This window comes from Haplochromis burtoni, unplaced genomic scaffold, assembly GCF_018398535.1.
Source record: "Haplochromis burtoni strain Fernald_Lab_line unplaced genomic scaffold, NCSU_Asbu1 Contig_301, whole genome shotgun sequence".
NCBI lineage: Eukaryota > Metazoa > Chordata > Actinopteri > Cichliformes > Cichlidae > Haplochromis > Haplochromis burtoni.
Window position 1 is genome coordinate 711,798 of NW_024582662.1, and position 19,364 is coordinate 731,161.

General features: G+C 41.3%; 2 protein-coding genes across 2 annotated transcripts in view; both read right to left on the reverse strand.

Moving 5' to 3' along the window:
* Window positions 1-8,214: 8,214 nt before the first annotated feature.
* On the reverse strand, window positions 8,215-13,019 carry tmem150b (transmembrane protein 150B). The gene is made up of 6 exons (XM_005949321.2): window positions 12,701-13,019; window positions 10,925-10,984; window positions 10,712-10,779; window positions 10,400-10,527; window positions 10,097-10,274; window positions 8,215-8,695 (listed from the first exon to the last, which is right to left on the reverse strand). Exons 1-6 carry the CDS (start codon window positions 12,778-12,780, stop codon window positions 8,484-8,486), a joined length of 726 nt encoding a protein of 241 aa, XP_005949383.2. The 5' UTR covers window positions 12,781-13,019; the 3' UTR covers window positions 8,215-8,483.
* A 3,202-nt stretch (window positions 13,020-16,221) lies between these two features.
* adsl (adenylosuccinate lyase) overlaps window positions 16,222-19,364 on the reverse strand; it is a 16,565-nt gene continuing 13,422 nt past the window's right edge. The window contains 6 exon segments of the mRNA XM_042228089.1: window positions 16,222-16,990; window positions 17,132-17,308; window positions 17,625-17,805; window positions 18,895-19,042; window positions 19,121-19,190; window positions 19,302-19,364. Coding sequence (XP_042084023.1) covers window positions 16,904-16,990; window positions 17,132-17,308; window positions 17,625-17,805; window positions 18,895-19,042; window positions 19,121-19,190; window positions 19,302-19,364 — 726 coding nt within the window. The 3' untranslated portion in view covers window positions 16,222-16,903.

A 19,364-nucleotide genomic window follows, 5' to 3' on the forward strand; every position in this document is an offset into this window, starting at 1 on the left:
CTTAAATATGTGTTTTGCCAGGGAGAATGCAACCCCGCATATGTGCTCGTGAGTGAACAGAGTGACAGCAAAACTAAATGCAAACACAATGTAAAGGACCACACACGCGCTTAAGCTTCACGCTCTATATTTCAGGCTGATGTTTCACAAAAAGGAAAGGGTGTTCAGATTGAGAATTATAAAGAATATCTGAAGTGTTTTGGGTAAATATGCAGGATGTAAATTTATTAAACGTGAGTCATAGTTAAAGCAATTTCTTTAATAGGATGCTGCCATTTGTTACCAGGCTGCTGCAACTCTAAAATTTAAACTCGATAATATGATGCTTGCTCTTAAATTCTGCAGTCTCAGTGTCTGATAGAAACCTTGTTGCAAAATCATGGTGCATCAGAACTGATCCAATTCAGGGTTGCAGGAGCCCAACAGCATATAGAAAAAAATAAAATGAGAAAAATAAGGACATGGCAGGTACTTACCTGTCTATTGCTAAGTTGTTTGAGTTGGATTGTGAAATTGTGAATAAATAATGCACAAATTATGAGAGTGCAAAACTAAGGTGCACAACATGTGAAAGTGTAAAATTGAGGCCCTCAGAAAGAAACTATTTTCGAGTCTTTCTGTTCCTGCTCTTATGACCCTGAACCTGCCAGAGAGGCGGGAAAAGATGAGAATCGAAAAAGACACTGTGCAGGGTGTGTGCAGCCAGACTTGATCTTTTCAGCTCTGTTTTTTCACTCAGACAGAGTAGATATGATCCAGAGGTGGGAGAGGGGCACCGATGACCTTTTCCGGAGTCTTGGTGATCCGCTTCAGGTTTTTTTCTCTCCTCTGAGGTGCAGCTGGAGAACTTCACCACACATTTCTTTCTGTGGTGCACTGGTAGAAGTTGGTGAGGAGTTTCTGTGTCCAGTTTTTCGTAGGGACTGTAGAAAAAAGGTGGAATGTATGTGAATGTATGTATGTCTCCACCTGTTCCACCTCTTATCTATCAATCGCCGGACTGGCATAGGATGTATCCTTTTTATGTTTCCTGAAGTCAATGACAAGCTTCTTTGTCTTGCTGGTATTGAGGAGCAAGTCATTGTTCTGACACCAGGATGTGAGGGCTTGGACCTCCTTTCTGTAGGTCACCTCATTGTTATTGGTTATCATCCCCACCACGGCTATGTCGTCTCCAAACTTGTATGTGAAATTTTTGTTATGAATAGGAGTGTAGAGGTGTGTGGAAACTGAATAAGAGTGGACTGAGAACACAGCCCTGGGGAGTGCCAGTGCTGAGGATGATGTTGGATGAGATGAGGCCTCCAAGTCTCATGTGCTGTGGTCTGTTGGAGAGGAAGTTTTAAATCCAACTACGAAGCCGGAGCCAGTGACAGCAGCTTGCTAACCAGGTTGCCTGAGGTCAACAATCAGCATTCTCACATAGGTCTTAGGGTTTTCAGGGTGTCCTGCCTAAGATGTCATCCTCAGTCCATCTGCTGGTTTTATAAGCAAACTGATGCCAGTCCAGGTCAACGGGGATGGAGACTCAATAGATGTCATCACCAGTCTCTCAAAGCATTTCATGATTACCAGTGTTAGTGCAACAGACTGATAATCATTCAAGCACATAATTGCTGAGGGCTTCAGGACTGTGCGTAGAGTGTATATAAAAGATGGACATAGGCACCATGATGATAGGAGAGAGAAATATGAGGAGACAGTTAGAGCCGGTCATTTACTAATCAGATGGTTGATGATTCAATTCCTCCTTAAGACCACATGTCAAAGTTTCCTTGGGCAAGATGACGAAACCTAAATTGCCTTTGATGCATCACACAGCACACAAGTGTGACTTTTACAAAATATTTAAAAGCATGCGTGTGTACTTTTCAACTCTACTGAAGCACTCAAGACAATGTACCTCATTATTCATTTCACACAAGCACCTTTTTATGCTTAAGGGCTTTCTATCTAACGTTCACACATTCGTGCTCCATTTGATTGATTGAAATGACAACCTTCTGATTAGCAGATGACCTGCTCTGCCTGCTGAGCTACAGTCACCTATGTGTGTGTGAATGGGTGAATGTGTCCTGTAGTAGAAAACAATTAAATAAAAAATATATATACATATATACAAAGAATCCTGAGTTGAAATCTATATAATGTTTCTGTGACAGCAAAGATGGTAGAAACATATCTTCCAGGAGCCACCCTATGAGCAAGCAGAGTGCTGCAGTGGACAGTGCCATTAGCGTGCTCTGAGAAGCTTCTGGGTTCAAACCTGTTGGCTGGCTGTGGCCTTTCTACGTGCACTCGGCACACTCATAGCTACTCAAGGATGTTTTGAGCCACTTACTGAGGTTCACCAATAATTTAGCCAGGCCGAAACATCAGCCAAGACTGGTGCTTTATTTTAAATACTTTCTTTTTTCAAAAAGCTCAAATGTCAATATTGACATCAAAAATTCAGTATCAGTTGGGCTACACTCCAAAGGTTGCAAAGCCTAAATATAATTATATTTCAGGCTGGATGCAGATGTCTTCTTGTCTCAGAGATGCAGGCAACCAGGAAGTCAAGGAATCCAGGAAGTTACTGCTCCCTGCCAAGAAATACTCTCGGCTAAATCATCCAGGTAAGACAAAAATAATCTTTTGTTGTTGTACGAGTTTTGCATAAGAATACAGAAACAAGGTTCATACTTTCCTCTAAACAAAGTGCACCTGTAAAGAAATTGAATGATGGCAAAGGAGTGTGGCCAGCAGCTCTTCATCAGTGCGTATCCACGTAAGTAGGAGGGGAGTTGCTCTTCATTGTCCATGTGGTCCTTTCTTAAAAGTGAATTTCTCCTCCCACCACCTCCAGTCCCCACCAACACCACTGCCACTGCCCCTCCTCCTTCCCCTGGCTCTCTGTCTTGTGCGATCAACAATAGTCTATTTTGTGCTGTCCCGTGCAACTGGAGACACACCCAAAGCCAAGGCCATGGCGCTGGGGGAGATTGTTGGCCGGTGGCCAGCAGAGAGAGACACTGGCTTAATTCTCGTCTGGGAGAGAGGATTCTTCCTCAACTAGAGGGCAGAGGTGGTCGTGTCTGTTTAGCTGTGAATTGTCGCTGTCATTTGGTGCTGTGATTCCCCAGCTAGGACAAGTCACAGCCAGCTACATTTTCATAATAATTAAAAAATAATAATAAATGTTGCATTAAAATACTATATACGTTTCTACATTTAGCCAAATGTAACACCCGAATATTCACATGTTTAAACATGTTTAATACAATTTAGGAAAGAATATTTGAAACATGGTTACGAACCCCTGATACCGTTTTGGTTCTCAGAGGTGAAATGTTTAATTTTAATTTTCTTATATTATGTGTGGTTGGTGGACCCCACAGACTGGATATAAAAGATCATGTCCACCATGATGTGAGCAGAGCTGTTATAGAAGAACAGCTCTGGGTTATAGGAAGTGTCACCCATTTGCTAATCAGAGGATTGGTGGTTTAAGTCCACATGTTCAAAAATTTCCCATCAGTATCTATAACTATCTATAACTTGAAATAACTGCCCAAATACATGCCCAGCATTTCAAGATAACTTCCAAGTGGAAAGACTAGGTGAAAGCCATTGTTTCGTGCATTCTTGTTGCCATAAGTGACCATAATTGGGTAACAGCTTGGAGTTATCAGCAAATACTACAAATCATAGGCCTTGGCCACAGGCTTCAAGTCTGGTTGGCAACACCCTGGTGAGCTCCACTAGGGAAAAATATATTTCGTGAGTGGTTGCTGGATATTATTGGCTGGCACCAGATGAAATTGATTGCAAATGGTTGCTGCACCAAAAACTTTCTATCTTTCTGCCTTGGTCGCTAACAAATTGCCATGATTACCTACAGTTTGCATAGAAAAGGCCTATTCGTCTGCAAACATTTGCTGGCCACAGGCCTATTTAGTGAAACATGAAAAAGCGTGATGCAAACTGGAAATGGACACTGTTTACCTTCAAAGTAAAAGTTGGACCTTTTGGCTACAACACACACTTTTTAAAAAGTCCAACGTAACTTAACTTTGAAGGTAAACAATTTCTTGCAAACTGCAGGTGACCGTGTCAATCTGCTAGCAATCAAAGAAATCTCCAAGAGGTTTTCAGTGTATTGTGTATACCAGCAACCAGCTACACATAGCAAATGTCAGGATACTCCATGAGGAGTACAGATTTTCCCACTTGCAGTCGGTGGCTCCCAGATGATCACTGACCAATGTCTAGACTTGTTTGACTTGAGCCTTAGTTTGCACAGCGTATTCTTGTACAGGTGCATCATGCAATCAGTGACATACAAATAACACAAAAAGTTTCATTGACCCAAATTGGAGCAGAGGTTTGGTGGATGGTTTGCTTGTTAACTGCAAAGACAGCGGTGTCTGTGTTTATTCAACTATTATTTGCTCTAAATACAAAAACAAGAGCAACATTTAACTTGAGTTAGGAAGTGACACTTCAACACAGTTTTTATTTATATAGTGCCAATTCACAACAGCAGTCATATCAAGGAGCTTCACATTGTAAGGTAAAGACCGACAATATTAGAAGGAAACTTTTTCTTTTACTACCTGCTGAAAATAAACCTGTGACTGCTTGATGGAGTTTGACGTGCATTTAGCTTTAGCATTGCTCTCCATGTTGGGGTTAGCATGATGGATAGTAACATTTGCTTTTGCAAATGCTCGGTGCTAGCTGGTGTCTTGTTAGCATAGAGGTGGATAGCTGTTTTTGCTCTGCACACACTTTGCATATTACTGTCACATTCTTGTTGTTTTGCAAAACAAATTCAAACTCATGTGTACATCTCTACTCCTCTGCTATCTTTGTCCTGCAGAGGAGTTTTAACTTGTCTACCCATCAAACAGATTGTGGATAAATAGGGCTGTGCGATATGACCAAAATCTCATATCCCGATATAAGACATCTATCGTCCCGATAACGATATAAATCACAAAAATTTCACATTTTCTGTAAATTCTGTGAATCTCGGGCAGCTTGACTTGCATGAAGTGTTTCCAGCTGGACGTCATGTATCTGGAGTCGAATGTTTTAACCTATTTTTTAGCACCTGATGACTCTTTTTTGCTTCTCATCCGTAAAGACTCTGCATACTGTTTCACGTGATTCCGTTTATTTTGAAAAGTCTCAACAGGATCTTGAACTTTATTGTGAAAAGATTATGTTGCTGACGACAACGCAAAAAAACAGGCGCTTGTCCGTCCGTAGTGTGGTTATATTAAATATAAGAGAAAGAGAGAACTTTAAGAAATTAATATAGCCTCTACAGTGACCATCAAAACGATGAAAAAATATTGCCGTAAACAGTTTATTTTGCGACACCACGTAAAATGAAACGATAGATGTTTTTATATCGTCATCCGATAAATATCGTTATATTGAACAGCCCTATGGATAAACTTGTGCCTCTCAAGTAACAACATAATTCTATTTTTAGTAGCTGCAACTTCACATTATAGTGTTACAGAGATATGTAATGTGATTACTCGTTACACCCAGCACTGGTCAGCATTCCTCAGTCATAGAAAAGGCCTTTAAAAAAAATCTAAGACCAGGTTGTAAAAAAGCAGCAAAGGTTTGATTTTTGTACTCAGCTTCAAGTAGACATTCGAAGAACTGCAATTTTTAGCCTTTCCACTTTGTCCTAATTTTTCAGTCCTGGAGAATGGAGCTTGTTGGAGCCCCCAAAAAAGTCCCCACCTCGTCGTCACATATCACATTCTCTGATCCCTGCCCTGCCATGGAGTGAAGGTCATTCTATCGACCCACTATTATTCTCTATCGTGACAATCTGGTCCTAAGTGCCACAGCTGGAGCACACACACCCCACACACACACATTCTGCCGCTGCCTCCTCTGATAAGGCCAAACTCTCCTCATTGTCTGATAACGTAAATATGACACACCAACACACCATCTGAGAGTCCCTGTCTGCCACCAGCCAGCCTAATTATATAATTATCCCTTGTCTGATTGTGCCCATGCAGCTGAGACGAGGGAGGGCCTTTGTGTGGCTGCTGGAATGTGGTGCACTTGGCATTTTTCAGCGAAAGGGCAGTTTTCTGGAAGACGTTGCCAAAGAGCGGAGCAGAGGGTGAGATCATGGCTGCTGGTGCCCACTCTTATTTTTCCATCTTTATCACTCACACTCCATCTTTCTGGGACGCTCTTCCTTGTCACTAGGTCTCTGTATCTGCTTGTGGATCTCTCAATTCTGGACAATCCCATCTCTCTTCTGTGTCCGTCTCCTATGTATTGGACTCACCAACCGTTCTCCTCAAACAGTTTACTCCCAGTCCTTTCCCTGAGCCTTCATCTGGCAGATTCTGCTGTCTCGCTGATAGAGCAGGCCTTTCGATGTGAAGTGCACAGGATTTGGCTCGTCGATGATAAGACCAGCGTTAAAGAGAGACCGGAGCGTCCGAGGGTTGCCGGTTGCGTCTGATAGCGAACTTGGAGGCAGCTACTCCGCTCCGCAATAGGAAAGCAGTGCTTTTGTTTCTGCTCAAGAGGTGTTGCCAGGATAAGACAGACTAGGGCATAAGCAGGTGTTGGGAGAGATTACAGCGCGGGCCTTGAGAGCAAGTGCGCTCTTACCTTCTTCTTGACTCAAAGTCAAAAGCAACAAGGCAGGCACCACATAAACCATGTTCTCCCATATTACAATAGAGGATCCAGACCTTTTTTTCTGACATTTACATCAAGGGCCTCCCAGTCTTTACATGTCGCTACTGGTGGTTTTATGAGTTTTTATTACTTTATCAGGAGCCTTTTATACTCACTAATGAAAACAGCAGGGTTAAGGGTGTTTTGGCACCAAAAGGCCTCCTTCTGAATTCCTTATTATAAGCAGCAAGAACTCAAGAGCATTTTTGTTATTTCAGCATAGGCAGAAAAAGACCGGCATAAGGGGTGAACTTATTTTAAATCATGCACTTTGGAGTAACGTCAGGAAGTTAAATCTTCTTTCTAATCTGCCCTGGACATGAGACTGTAATGTTCAAACCCTGCATGCTGCCTGCAGCAGGAACACTGGTAATGAACAGCACTTTGAAAAATTCCCATAGAATTCCGGGCTTGTCCGTCTGCTCCCTGTGCCCGCTCATCAAAGCCCCCCTCTGGTTACATCACACAGTGTGGAGTATGTGAAAGAATGCTCCCGAAACATAGCAGGACACCGGGGGCCCACTATTCCCATCTCGACCATACCCCTAGTGATTTTTTGTTGACATAAATAAAGATACAAACAAAATTAGATATGTTGATGTTCACAAAGCACGACCAAGATGTTACCAACAGACCCTGAGATAATATTCTAAAATAAATAAAGAACTTGGATGAGAGAAAGAGTTTGCATGCTGGAGCCAAGAGTAGGACCTCTCCCACTATCAGCATCAACTATGAGAGCTTCATTGTTTTGCCCGCTGCAAATAGCCTTGACAAATTGCAGTGAATGCGAAACCTTCTAAATTGGAGGTATCTTACAAAAAAACATGTTGGCATGCCACCAGAGGTGCATTTTCCCAGCAGCCCAATGATCAGCAGCCAGAAATGCTCAACAGCACCCCCGCTGGCCGGTGGTGTTTCTGACAATTATAAAAAAGGAAGTTTAAAGTGCAGGTAAAACTCAAGAATGAACCATTTTAAATGTATCTTACAGTACTCTCTCGTGTGTTACGCCATATGAAGGCCTTTGTTTCTCTCGTTTTCTCAATAACTCAACATTTCCTCCATACCGCCATCCTCCTTTTAAAGCTTCCTCCAGCTGACAAGTGGACAATGCTGCAGAAGAAGAGCTGATGTTCACTGGTTTTCACTGCGTGCAATCACCAGTTGATTTCACATCATGAAGATGAAAATAAGAAAACGCAAGAGAGGAAAAGAGGGTATATGAATGATTTTAAGAAGTGGCTTAAATAATAAGAGAGGGATCATGTAGAGGCTGTTGTAGCAGATTAAGATTGTTAAACAGCGCCATCATGTGTTAGTCTGTGGTTATTGCTGTATGGGATGAAGCTCTTACTGCAACTTGCGCTGTTTTATTAAAGTACCTGATTTTTGTCTATTTTCTGTATTTAACACGAGAACAAAACCTAAAACTAGCGTTCACAACATTTTCAAAAAAATAAAAGGATAGACACACATCTCTGTACCCAAGTTATTTATTTGAAATTCTTCTAAAAATTTATAAATAGAAAATTCTGCCCGTATGGTAGTTGACTGTGTAATAGTAAAGTAATTTACTAATGATAGTAATGACATAAACATGATGAATTGCATCAAAAGATGCTGTCATAGATCATGAAACAGATCTGCCGTACTGAGTGTTCAAAATGGAAAACATGCAAATAAATTAAAAAGCAGTTCTATATATAATAACCGAACATAATGCATTCTGAACCATGTGTACAGCACACAGATCCAGTACAGTGTTTTTAGCTAATTGTATTTATAACATAACCGTTCATTTCTATTGATGCGTGGCTGCGGTCATTCGTAAACATTTGCTTCTGTACGGTGAGGCTGTGGCAGTCAATGTGTCTGAACTCGGCTGCAAAAAGGCCAAAGAGGCAGAAGAACGACATCACCAGAATCCATTCACACGCAGCAGCTCCAGAGGAAAAGCCTGTGATGTGGAGAATGGACACTGAAGGAGAGAAGAGCAGTTAAGGAGCACGATGCTGAACAACCGCACATCAGAGTAAATTCAATAGTAAGCCTAACACTAGTGTTGCTGCTTCATTGATGCTTTCAGACACTATAGTGTTTATTCTCAGCCCAAACACTGTCTGTGTATGATCCTGTATAGTATAGTGAGAGGGTTCATTTAAAATGCATGTGAGAAATAGCTCTTCACACACAGCACGGTTCAATAAGAACTCAATGAGAATTCAGTCATTTAAAAAAGTTCAAAGAAATGGGAAACCACAGTCACAGCAAATACTGCATGTATCAGTATTTTTTCATGAATCTACAGCGGTCCTCAACACTTATTGCAATGCACTAGAAATATAGTGTCAAAACAAACGTATCAACACTCACTGGCCACTCTATTAGGTACACCTTGCAAGTACTGGGTTGGACCCATTTTATCCGCTTAAATCGTATTCATAGTACAGATTTCCATATTGACGTGACAGCATCACACAGTGGCTGCAGATTTGTCATTTGCACATCCATGATGTAAATGTCCCTTTCCTCAACATGCAGTGGTGCTTTATTTTATTGAGATCTGGTGATTGTTCATGTGTTTTGAGAGAATTGGTTGAACAAACCAATTTTTGATGATTTGAGCTTCGTGACATGGCACTGGTAGGATAAAGTGAAAATTAGTACTCTATGGTGAAAAAGGGTAGACTGTAGGATTCAAATGATGGTCATTTGATACTAATGGGCCCAAAGTGTAGCAACAGAAACCATTACATCACCAGCAGCCTGAACCTTTGATACAAGGAAGAATTGGGCCACGCTTTGACGTTATTTGTGCCAATTTCTGACCAGACCATTTGAATAGAAACAGAAATTGAGACCAGACAACGTTTTTTTCAGTCTTCTGTTGTCCACGTGAATCATACCCTCAGTTTCCTGTTCTTAGCAGATCAGCGGTTCCGAAATACTCAGACAAGCATGTTTGGCGACAACAACAATTCAGTGTTCAAAGACATTTAAATCGCCATTTTTCCCCTTTCTGATGTTCAGTTTGAACTTTACAGGTTGTCTTTACCGTGTCTTCTAAATACATTAAGTGGCAACCATGTGGTTGGACAACTGGATAGTTGCATTAACAATAAGTTTAAAAAAAAAACTAAAGAAAAATCTTAATTTAATAGATATATTTTGAAGTTAGGTGATATAGAAATAGGTAGCTCATTCTGGACATATTCTTTGAAATTAAAATAACTGAAAATGTTCTTAAAATGTAAAAAAAATTAAAAAATAAATAAATAAATAAATACAAATTTAAAAATTCTCCACAACTGAATATTCTTACTATGGGCAAAAGCATTATCTTGGATTGCATGAAGCAGTTTGAAGACAGGAAGGATACTAACAATAACCGTGACGGTACAGATGATGCAGAAGGTCGCCCTGACAGGCCCCACCCACCATCGGTCCTGCGATGGTTGAGCCCGATAAGTTAGATACAGCTGTACCCAGAAGTAGGCCAGGCCAAGGAAGAAAGCCAGGACTGCTCCCACAGTGTGAATAATCATTAAAACTGATTGCTACACAGGACAAGCAGAGGGGAGTGGAGAGTTTGATTAGCATACAGTCATCTTCATGTTATTTTTCACAGATAAAGTTTTAATCTTTAACAGAGTAAAACAAGTTCACAAGATAAAAGTGCTACCTGGAAGTTCCCGGTGACGGAGATCGATATGGAGGAGGTGAATCCTAAAACAATGCTGGCAATGTTGCCTTTTCCGTGATCACCATAGTCTCTGACCTGCTGGAAACGGATCGCCACGACCCACAGGGCTGAGAAACACAGACATAAGGTGGTTACGAAACGAGCGAAAAATGACCAAAGCTGCAGAGAATCAAAGTGAAACTACAGCTCTGACAAATGGCAGCTGCTGTTGAATTTAAATGAACTAATTAGGGAAATCAGATAGCAAGCACTCTTCCTCTATATTGGGATATTTATTTGAATAATTTTTACCTAAAAAGCAGCAGATGTTGCAGACCTGGGAGAAGAGACAGCTCTGTGGGTTGTAAGTGCCACACTGGCTAGCAGCAGAAAGACAAATTAGTGAATCATGAGGTTCCTTTAAGGCTGTGAACATGACGACAGCAGCCTGCCAGTTCACCGTTATTTCAGTTTAAGTCCTTTATTCTGTACTTGGCTCTCGGAACAGAAAGGATTTACACCGACCTGATGTACGGGATTCCCTCTGTTAGGTTGACTGATCCATTTGTTACAGCTACTGCAAATCTGATGGAAAGAAATAAGGCTGTTGGTGACTGCTGAATGTTTGTGCCTTTGCAAGGGTATGATTAAACATTTTTTATATACATATATAACTGTTTGAGAAGCCAAGCATACTTATTATTGCAGATTCCCAAACTTGAGTAAAACTGCACATCAGCTTGTGACCATGCCAAGCTCTTGCACAGTCTTCATTTTAATGTCATCCCCAAATCTGATAAGTTTAGTCATTTTCCCTTATAGTTGTCATGCTCTCATGTTAAACTCAGTGCACACACAGACAGATGTGTAAACACCTGAAAACCACCAGGACCGAGTAGAAAAAATCAAGCACCTAGGCAGGCAGACTGCTTCTACAAACATTTGTGAGAGAATTTAATATACGGTAACATAAGGACATGAGGACATGTTCTCTAGAGACACGAATCACACTTCTCCGTCTGGCAATCTGATGGACAAGTCTGGGTTTGGCAGATGCCAGCAGAACGACTATGACTGCAATGTGCCAGGTGCAAAGTTTGGTGGTTTTGATTATGGCATAGTTATTCAGGAGTTGGTCTCAGGCCCTTAGTTCCGTTGAAGGAAACTCATAATGCATCAGCATACCAGGACATTTTGGACAGTTTCATGGTCCCAACTTTGTGTAAACAGTTTGGGGATGGTCCCTTCCTGTTCCAACTTGACTGCACACCAGTTTACGAAGCACAGTCCATAAAGACATGGGTGAGCGAGTTTGCTGTGGAAGAACATATCTGCCCTCACAGGAGTCCTGACCTCAACCCAACAGAACACCTTTGGGATGAATTAGATCAGGGACTGCAAGCCAGGGCTTCTCGTCCAACATCAGTGTCTGACCTCACAAATGTGCTTCTAGAAAAATGGTCAAAAATTCACATAAACATGGAGAGACTTCCCAGAGTGTTGAAGCTGTTATAGCTGCAAAGGGTGGGCCAACATCATATTAAAACCTATGGATTAAAAATGGGATATCAGTCAAGTTCACATGAATGTGAAGCTAAACGTGTAAATACTTTTAGCAATATAATTTATATTAGCTAAACTGTTGCAGTTAGTGTGTGTTTATACATTAGCTAAAGCTAATGTATAATGCATCTATACCATGAAGACCCTAGGCAGTTCTGAGAGTAAAAGTTGGTCCAACATGGTGGTAATCAACTAAATAACTAACTGAGGGGTACCTAACACATGCATATACTACAAGAAAAAACTTGTAATATTTCTTATTTTTAGTTTTAATGTGGTCTTGGTTAGATTGGAACACATCTTATAAAATATATTTTAATCAACAATTGTGTAGCTAACATCAAAATGAAAGTTCACAGAGAGATGTAGTGCAAATCCTGCAGGCGTGGAAGCAAGATGTTTAATATAAAGTACCTTAAGGCACCTATCCTAAGATAAATATGTACTTTAAACTGAAGACAAGCCTTATAGATAACCTATACTGCATGTTTTATGTCTTTATCAGTTTGCTTGCCCACAGCTTTTCACAGAGGCATGACTGAGCTCAACCTCAAGGCACCAATAGTGGCATTTATTGACACCAGCACAACACATGGGTTGTGAATACGTCCACATTTGCTGTACTGATTTACACAGACAAGAGGTCTGAATAAAGACCACTGCCCATGTGTTTGGGTTTGAGAAATAAGGTAAAACATTTTATGAGAAGTGAGTTAAGAAAGGAAATGAAACACTCACACAGTCCAAATGCCTGCAGTGCCAAAGAAAGCCAGGCAGACGGGGAGCAATGCCCACAGCGGCATGCTGCTATAGAGCATGTGGAGATAGATACAACAAAATCAAAGCAACCTTCTCTACAAAACAAAGTTTGAACTGTAAAAAAGAAACCTATTAAAGAACATATCGACTACAGCAGAAGACGTGGCTAAAAGTAACAGTTTTACAACACCAAAACATTAAGTTAGAGTAACAATGAGTGAAAGAGGAGGCATTTGTACTCACTCTGTGATGAGGGATGACTGATTGCAGGTTGAATGGTAGCTCTCTGTTAGCTTTTAAATAGTAACTCAGTAACTTCACCATTCCCCTAATGACCCTAGGACATGACATATTGGACGCTATTCCATGACATTGCACAATCAAAATCATGACTCAACTTTCTCCAACCACATTCAGCAAATACGATCACACTGGTTATGGAGAATATGTGATGTGTATTACTCAATTTTAAATACACGTAGACATTGAGGGCTATCAGGAGGGGCTATGCGCTTACCTGCTGCTCTCTGGCAGGTAGCTCCATGCCCTCCTGGGTTTTAAATGCACCTTAGAACACACATGCATCAAAACTACATATGAGCAGGCAGAGGGAGGTTTGGAGTCTTCACACAACTTCACACAACTGGGTTATAGAGTATGCTTGGGGAGTGTGATTGTGTATACAGTGTCTATTTATGTCTGTCTCCAGATGCCCTCAGACATCGGTGCATTGGTGCACGCCCAGTAAAGGTCTTGGGATCCAGCAAAGCATCCAGCTGCCCTAGAATGGGTGCAAAGTAGGGGTCTCGCTGGATTCTGGCCAGCAGGTCATGGTCTCCACCTTCCTGTTTAACCACAGCTGCTGCCTCTTGAACATGATCATCTCATGGCACTCCTGAACCCACATAGCAGACAGGTTTGGCCCGGAACTGGAGTCAACCTGGCACTGCTGGCTGACTTCTGGCATGGTAAGTGGTATGTCATCCAGATATGGGCTAGGCCTGCCGTAGATGGCACTGTTTATGTAATGGCATGCCACATCTGGCCGATTTTGGTTTGGTTTATGTGGCCCAGGCTCATAGAAAACAGGTCTGGCCCAGATCCGGCATCAAGCTGGCACTTCTGACTGACTGGTGTCATGGCAGGGTGTATGTCAACCAGATGTGAGCCAGGTCTGGCAATGATGGTGCTATTTATGTTCCTATTTTAGTTAGAAGACCCAAATGCCATGTTGCAATACTATACTGCTATGGTAGCCAACTTTTCATGAGAAACTGGAAGCATAGGAGTTTCCACCACCCTGTTTGTCGGCAACAGATCAAATTGTGCATGGCTAACTTCTAAAATCACCCCGCTTCTCTACACACTTTCAATTCTGATTGGATCTCATCCCTGTAGAACATTCTCATCTCTTTTTTAAATCAGCGGTAGTTTCATCACAGGTTTTGTCCTCGTACATTAGTATTTAACTATCGTCTTGTTTTTGTCAGGAGAAAAAAGAAGAAAGAAAAGAAAAAAAGAAAGAATACTACTGTTGCTACTCCAAAATTTAAGGGATGCATAACTGGATGTCAAACTCACCTGTGTGACTTCGGGGCAAACAGGTGAGTCTTACCTTAAGACAAGAGAATGCTGAAACCATCATGCAGTGCAATGAGATTCAGAAGAAAACAAACAACAAACATGCGAAGCTTTTACTCCAACTCGTGGCTTCAGAGAGAACTCTGAAATTCTAAAAAGAACTCCTCCCAGTACCTGGAGTTCAAACTCCTTTTGACCGAGGGACTGATAAATATGTTCTCTCCAGAAATCAAGAAAAGGAAGCCCCAACCAGATGAGAGTGTAGGAAAATATGATGCAGTCCACGTCTTTCAGGCCTTTCAGGCGTAGAATGCTTGGGTGCAACAGTAAAACAAATGTGAGATGTGTGAAGTACCAAATGTTCTTCTGTGTCTCCAAAAAAATCAGTGTTTCCACAGATATCATAGATGAATGGACTTTTGTGAAATAGAAAGCCCAGTGTAATGATTTGTTCCTAGACCAGAGGCCTACAGCTAGTGAACTGTCAATGACTTCTAAGCTGGCCCATACTATTTTATGATGCTGTTATTTCGATATGTTTTAATATCCTGCTTACAAAGATTTCAGTGGAGCATTTAATTTTCTTAACCAGCTCTTAAATTTTGTTAGTTTCACATTCATGATCAATCAATGTTGTAAACTTTAAATTAGTTAAAAACAAAAGTTTTTGCAATGTGATTTTTAACATCCCGCTACTTGATTTATATGGAAAAAAAATCGAAATCAAAATACCTTTTTTCCTGGGTCTGCGGAGAATAAAGAAGGTCTTAATAATCATGTGCATGCTACCAGGTCCTGACTGTACAGATACTACGGACACATTTACACAGCTGTGAATTTGATATGATGCTATAACTCTGAACTTTGAAAAAGATGTTGCGTTAATGTAGACACATACAATAAGTAGGGAACAATGATTCTTAATTAGGATTAGGTAGCTCAAGTTTAGCTTCTGTGTTAGCCAGGTTTTACATGAAGAAATTTTCTCTACTGTAAAAAATGTTTGAACACCTGAGTGTAAGTCAACAAATTTGAAAATGGTATTGGTTAAATAAACCATGACTGGGTGGTTAAAAAAAAAAAAAAGAAGTATGATTTGCTAAAAGTATAGCTATGAGTGGCAATATGGGTTAACATTAACTAAAAGCAAGATAAAAGTGCAAACACTGTTTTATTTATTAAGTAAACATCATGAAAGGTGAATTTGGTCACTCAAAGCTGTTAAATGGTTTAGCAGCTAGAAGTAGTAGATTACTGGTTGAAGTGGTGAGATTATAACTAAAACATTTAGCCAGCTATAGGTGAGACATGCTTGGCTGAGCTTCAAATGACATCATGATAGATTGTGTTGATGAATATGGAGTCCAGAGTTGGTGTAAATCTCTACAATTAAGACTCGAATGATTGTGATACAGTGTTTATTGCACAATGTTACTCAGGATTCAGTGGTTGAGTAAAAAGCTGTTACTTGTCGTTACTGATGGTTTCTTTCCTCTCTTCCCTGCCTTGCTCCTGTGCAGGAGGATCTCCCTGCCCGAGTCCTTCCTGACAGCAGACATCATCCTCAGCACACTGCAGAACATCACAGAGGGTCTTGTGGTCTACCCCAAAGTCACCGAGACACATCCACCACGAGCTGCCCTTCATGGCCACAGAGAACATTATTATGGTGATGAACAAGTCAAAAAATACATAATAGATACAAAAAATGGATTACTGGCAAATTATGTAGTGGAGTGTGAGATAAAGCAACTTGACTTCATCTATTTAAAGGACTTCGAGTCAGTGTTATGCTAGATTTGGACACAAAAGGATACAGCTGATGACGAATGTTGTTAAACCCCATCATGCACTAAGAAGGTTTGCTTCCCGTCTATAAAGAGGGCATAGGTTTAATAAATTCACCCCACACAGTTTTAGCATTCATGTTTTATTTATTTCAAGCAAACAATAATACTGCGTCAATGACAAATGAAACACTCTAACCCAGGCAGGTTGTAATAGCACCAGTTGGCTATCAATGTATAGTCAACAAGAACAAATTAATGTTGTGCTGATAATGTCATGTGATTCTTTTAGCAACACAAGATTTCATCAGTTGTAAATCCAGTGTGAAAATACAGTGGTTAACTCATTAATGACCAGCAGCTGGACTATTGTGCAGCTGATGCTTTCCACCTTCTTCTTCCCGGTAACAAAAAAAACCAAAAAAAAAAAACCAACAACAACACACACACACCACACAACATACCTTCTAAGAGCTTCCTGATTGGCAGAGCCATGACTAAATTTTAGCTTGAAATTAGTTTGAAATACATAACTTGAAATTTCACGTTATGGATAAGCCCCCCCCCCCATTTTATTGTTTTTAAATCTGTCTCGCTTCATCTCATCTGTTATAACTTCACTCTCCACCGCGGCTGGCTGACCAACAACAGTACAAGCAAGAGCGGCCCACACGCTGGTTGTGCCACACACTTTGTGCGCTGCCTCCATCTGACAACAGAGCTCGCTCCAGGCAGACAGACGGTCAGTCCCTAGAGTGGAGTGGACAGCAAACTCTGCTCGACCATAAAACCAGCTTAAGACATCACTGATGTTTTAAAGCACAAGCTCAACCTTGACGTCCATATTGGCCTTATACGGCTCCAGTAGGGGGCGTACTTCTTCAGCCAGGAACGTTTTCACCTGAAGAGGAGCAGGAACAAGAAAAGAAACTATCATCAAGGGGGGCAACAGACACAGCTGCAGTAATAGGAGAGCTGCAGCTTGGCTGAAAACATTCATCTGTTGTCAGACTGAACAAAAATAAGGCTGTTCATGCTGTACCTGCTGTGGAGCACGCCCAATAAAGGTCTTGGGGTCCAGCAAAGCATCCAGCTGCCCTAGAATGGGTGCAAAGTAGGGGTCTCGCTGGATTCTGGCCAGCAGGTCATTGTCTCCACCTTCCTGTTTAACCACAGCTGCTGCCTCTTGGGAGAGAACACTGATTTTCTCGTGGCACTCCTGAAGGAGACACAGGAAAAAACAGAGAAACATTAAGGTGGAGCTGACTTTAACAGCCATGTTGTTGGGTCTCCATGTCAGGTCTGGTTATTGGTAATCAGCTTCTTCATTTAAATGGTCAAAACACTGGTTACTAGTCAGTAAGATGATCTCACTTCAGTCATCTGTTTTTCTGGTTACCACTGGCATCTTCTGCCCAGTAAACCATCTCTCCTGATTAAGCAAAAATGCATTCATCCAGTTATGTTCAAAACTATTATTAATGTGTCCATTCTGACTCACAGAGGAGAATTCCTCACAGGGCATTTTCTCCTACCTGTCTGTTGCCTCCTGCCTTCACTATCGCCATAATATTGTTCTCTGTGGCCATGAAGGGCAGCTCGTGGCAGATGTCTCTCTCAATGACTTTGGGGTAGACCACAAGACCCTCTGTGATGTTCTGCAGCGTGCTGAGGATGATGTCTGCTGTCAGGAAGGACTCGGGCAGGGAGATCCTCCTGCACAGGAGCAAGGCAGAGAAGAGAGGAAAGAAACCATCAGTAATCACAAGCAACAGCTTTTTACTCAACCACTGAATCCTGGGTAACAATGTGCAATGCATTGTAGGATGTGTAGTTCTTTAACCATTAATGCAATTATGTACATCGTCTTTTACTCTTGATTTCTTTTCTGTTTTCCCTTTATGGCCACAATTCCTCTCTTAGCTGTTTGACTTGGTTCAAGGCCTCAAACTCTCGGATTTCCTGAAGTGTCAGTGGGAAAAATGAAGGAGAAATTCCCTTTTAAAGACAGTCTCCTTACAAAATATAAAAAATAAATAAAATAAAATCTCCGTTTTCGGTGATTCCAAACGCCGTTTACTTGTGGACGAAACAGCTGCGTTTTCAAAAATAACTGTGTAGGTGTGGACGTAGCATAAACGAGTTAGTAGTTTATTTCCTTACTACCTCTAATTTTTTTACTTGTATTTGCTTAACTGTTTACTAGATGTTTGAGGTGTGGAATAAACTGCAATGGAGCAAAATATGGGTGTGTGTGGTTGGAGGATGAGTACGTGCGGGGGAGGGGCACGAACATTTTTCTTGTAAAACAAAGGGGAGCCTAGCAAAAAAAAAGTCTGGGAACCACTGCTTTAATAAACAGACAGCCTTAAAGTATAAAATATTCATATATTAACACATATTTGTCTGTTGTCTCAGTGGCTGATCGTGCCCCACAGACCTCAGTCTGAGCTTGAAGCCATTTGTCATTTTTAAGTTGTTTAATGTGTAGGTGTTCACAATAAACAGATTAAATGAAAGCCAGGGAACTTCAGTAGCACAAAAAAGTGGCCATTCTTTGTGCCCATATGGATCAGTGCCTCTTATCACCATTATTTCCTTAAGCCTTAAGTTGGCTAGTTAAGTATCAGGCTAATGTTTAAAGCTTTCACTTGAGTGAAGAAACTCACATTACTGCTACTGCCAAGTAATGTTAGCTAAGTTTACAGCATATTCCATAAATCAATGCCATAACTAACTACCTCACAGAGGAGAACTGCATCATACCAAATTCACAGCAGTGTAAGTGTGTCTGTGTTGGCTGACCTGTTGGCGCTGTCATCCAGTGTCCTCTCCAGCCACTGGACTGAGGCAGTCTGCAGGGGGTCGGCCATCAACGCAATCAGATGTCGGGCTAAGCTACAGCAGCGTTCTGCACGCATGGGGTTCCTCTTGTAGGGCATAGCACTGGAACCTGGAAGAGGAGCAGGCAAAGCTTTAGGCTGAGGCACAGTTTAACAAGTAAAAAGTGCTTTTGAATGAGCGAACGTACCAATCTGCTCCTTCTCAAAAGGTTCCTCGATCTCTTTTAGGTTGGCCAGCAGGCGGATGTCTGTGCAGATCTACAGCAGACGACAGTATAAAGTTTAGACTCAGTTACATCAGCTTTTTGAAAATCCTGAGCTCAAGACCCAAGTTTCTTTAATCAACACTAAATGTAGACATTTCCTCACCTTGTGCACAGAAGCTCCCAAACTAGCGAGCGTGGACAGGCAGTCTACGTCCACTTTGCGACT

Bases quoted from the DNA above. Each gene is read 5' to 3' on its own strand.
- tmem150b (XM_005949321.2), bottom strand. From the start codon at position 12,780: ATGCTCTATAGCAGCATGCCGCTGTGGGCATTGCTCCCCGTCTGCCTG. The intron at 10,780-10,924 runs GTCGGTGTAAAT...TTCTGCTGCTAG, and splicing joins GAGGGAATCCCGTACATCAG to CCAGTGTGGCACTTACAACC. The intron at 8,696-10,096 runs GTATCCTTCCTG...TCTCTCCTTCAG, and splicing joins TACCGTCACGGTTATTGTTA to TGTCCATTCTCCACATCACA.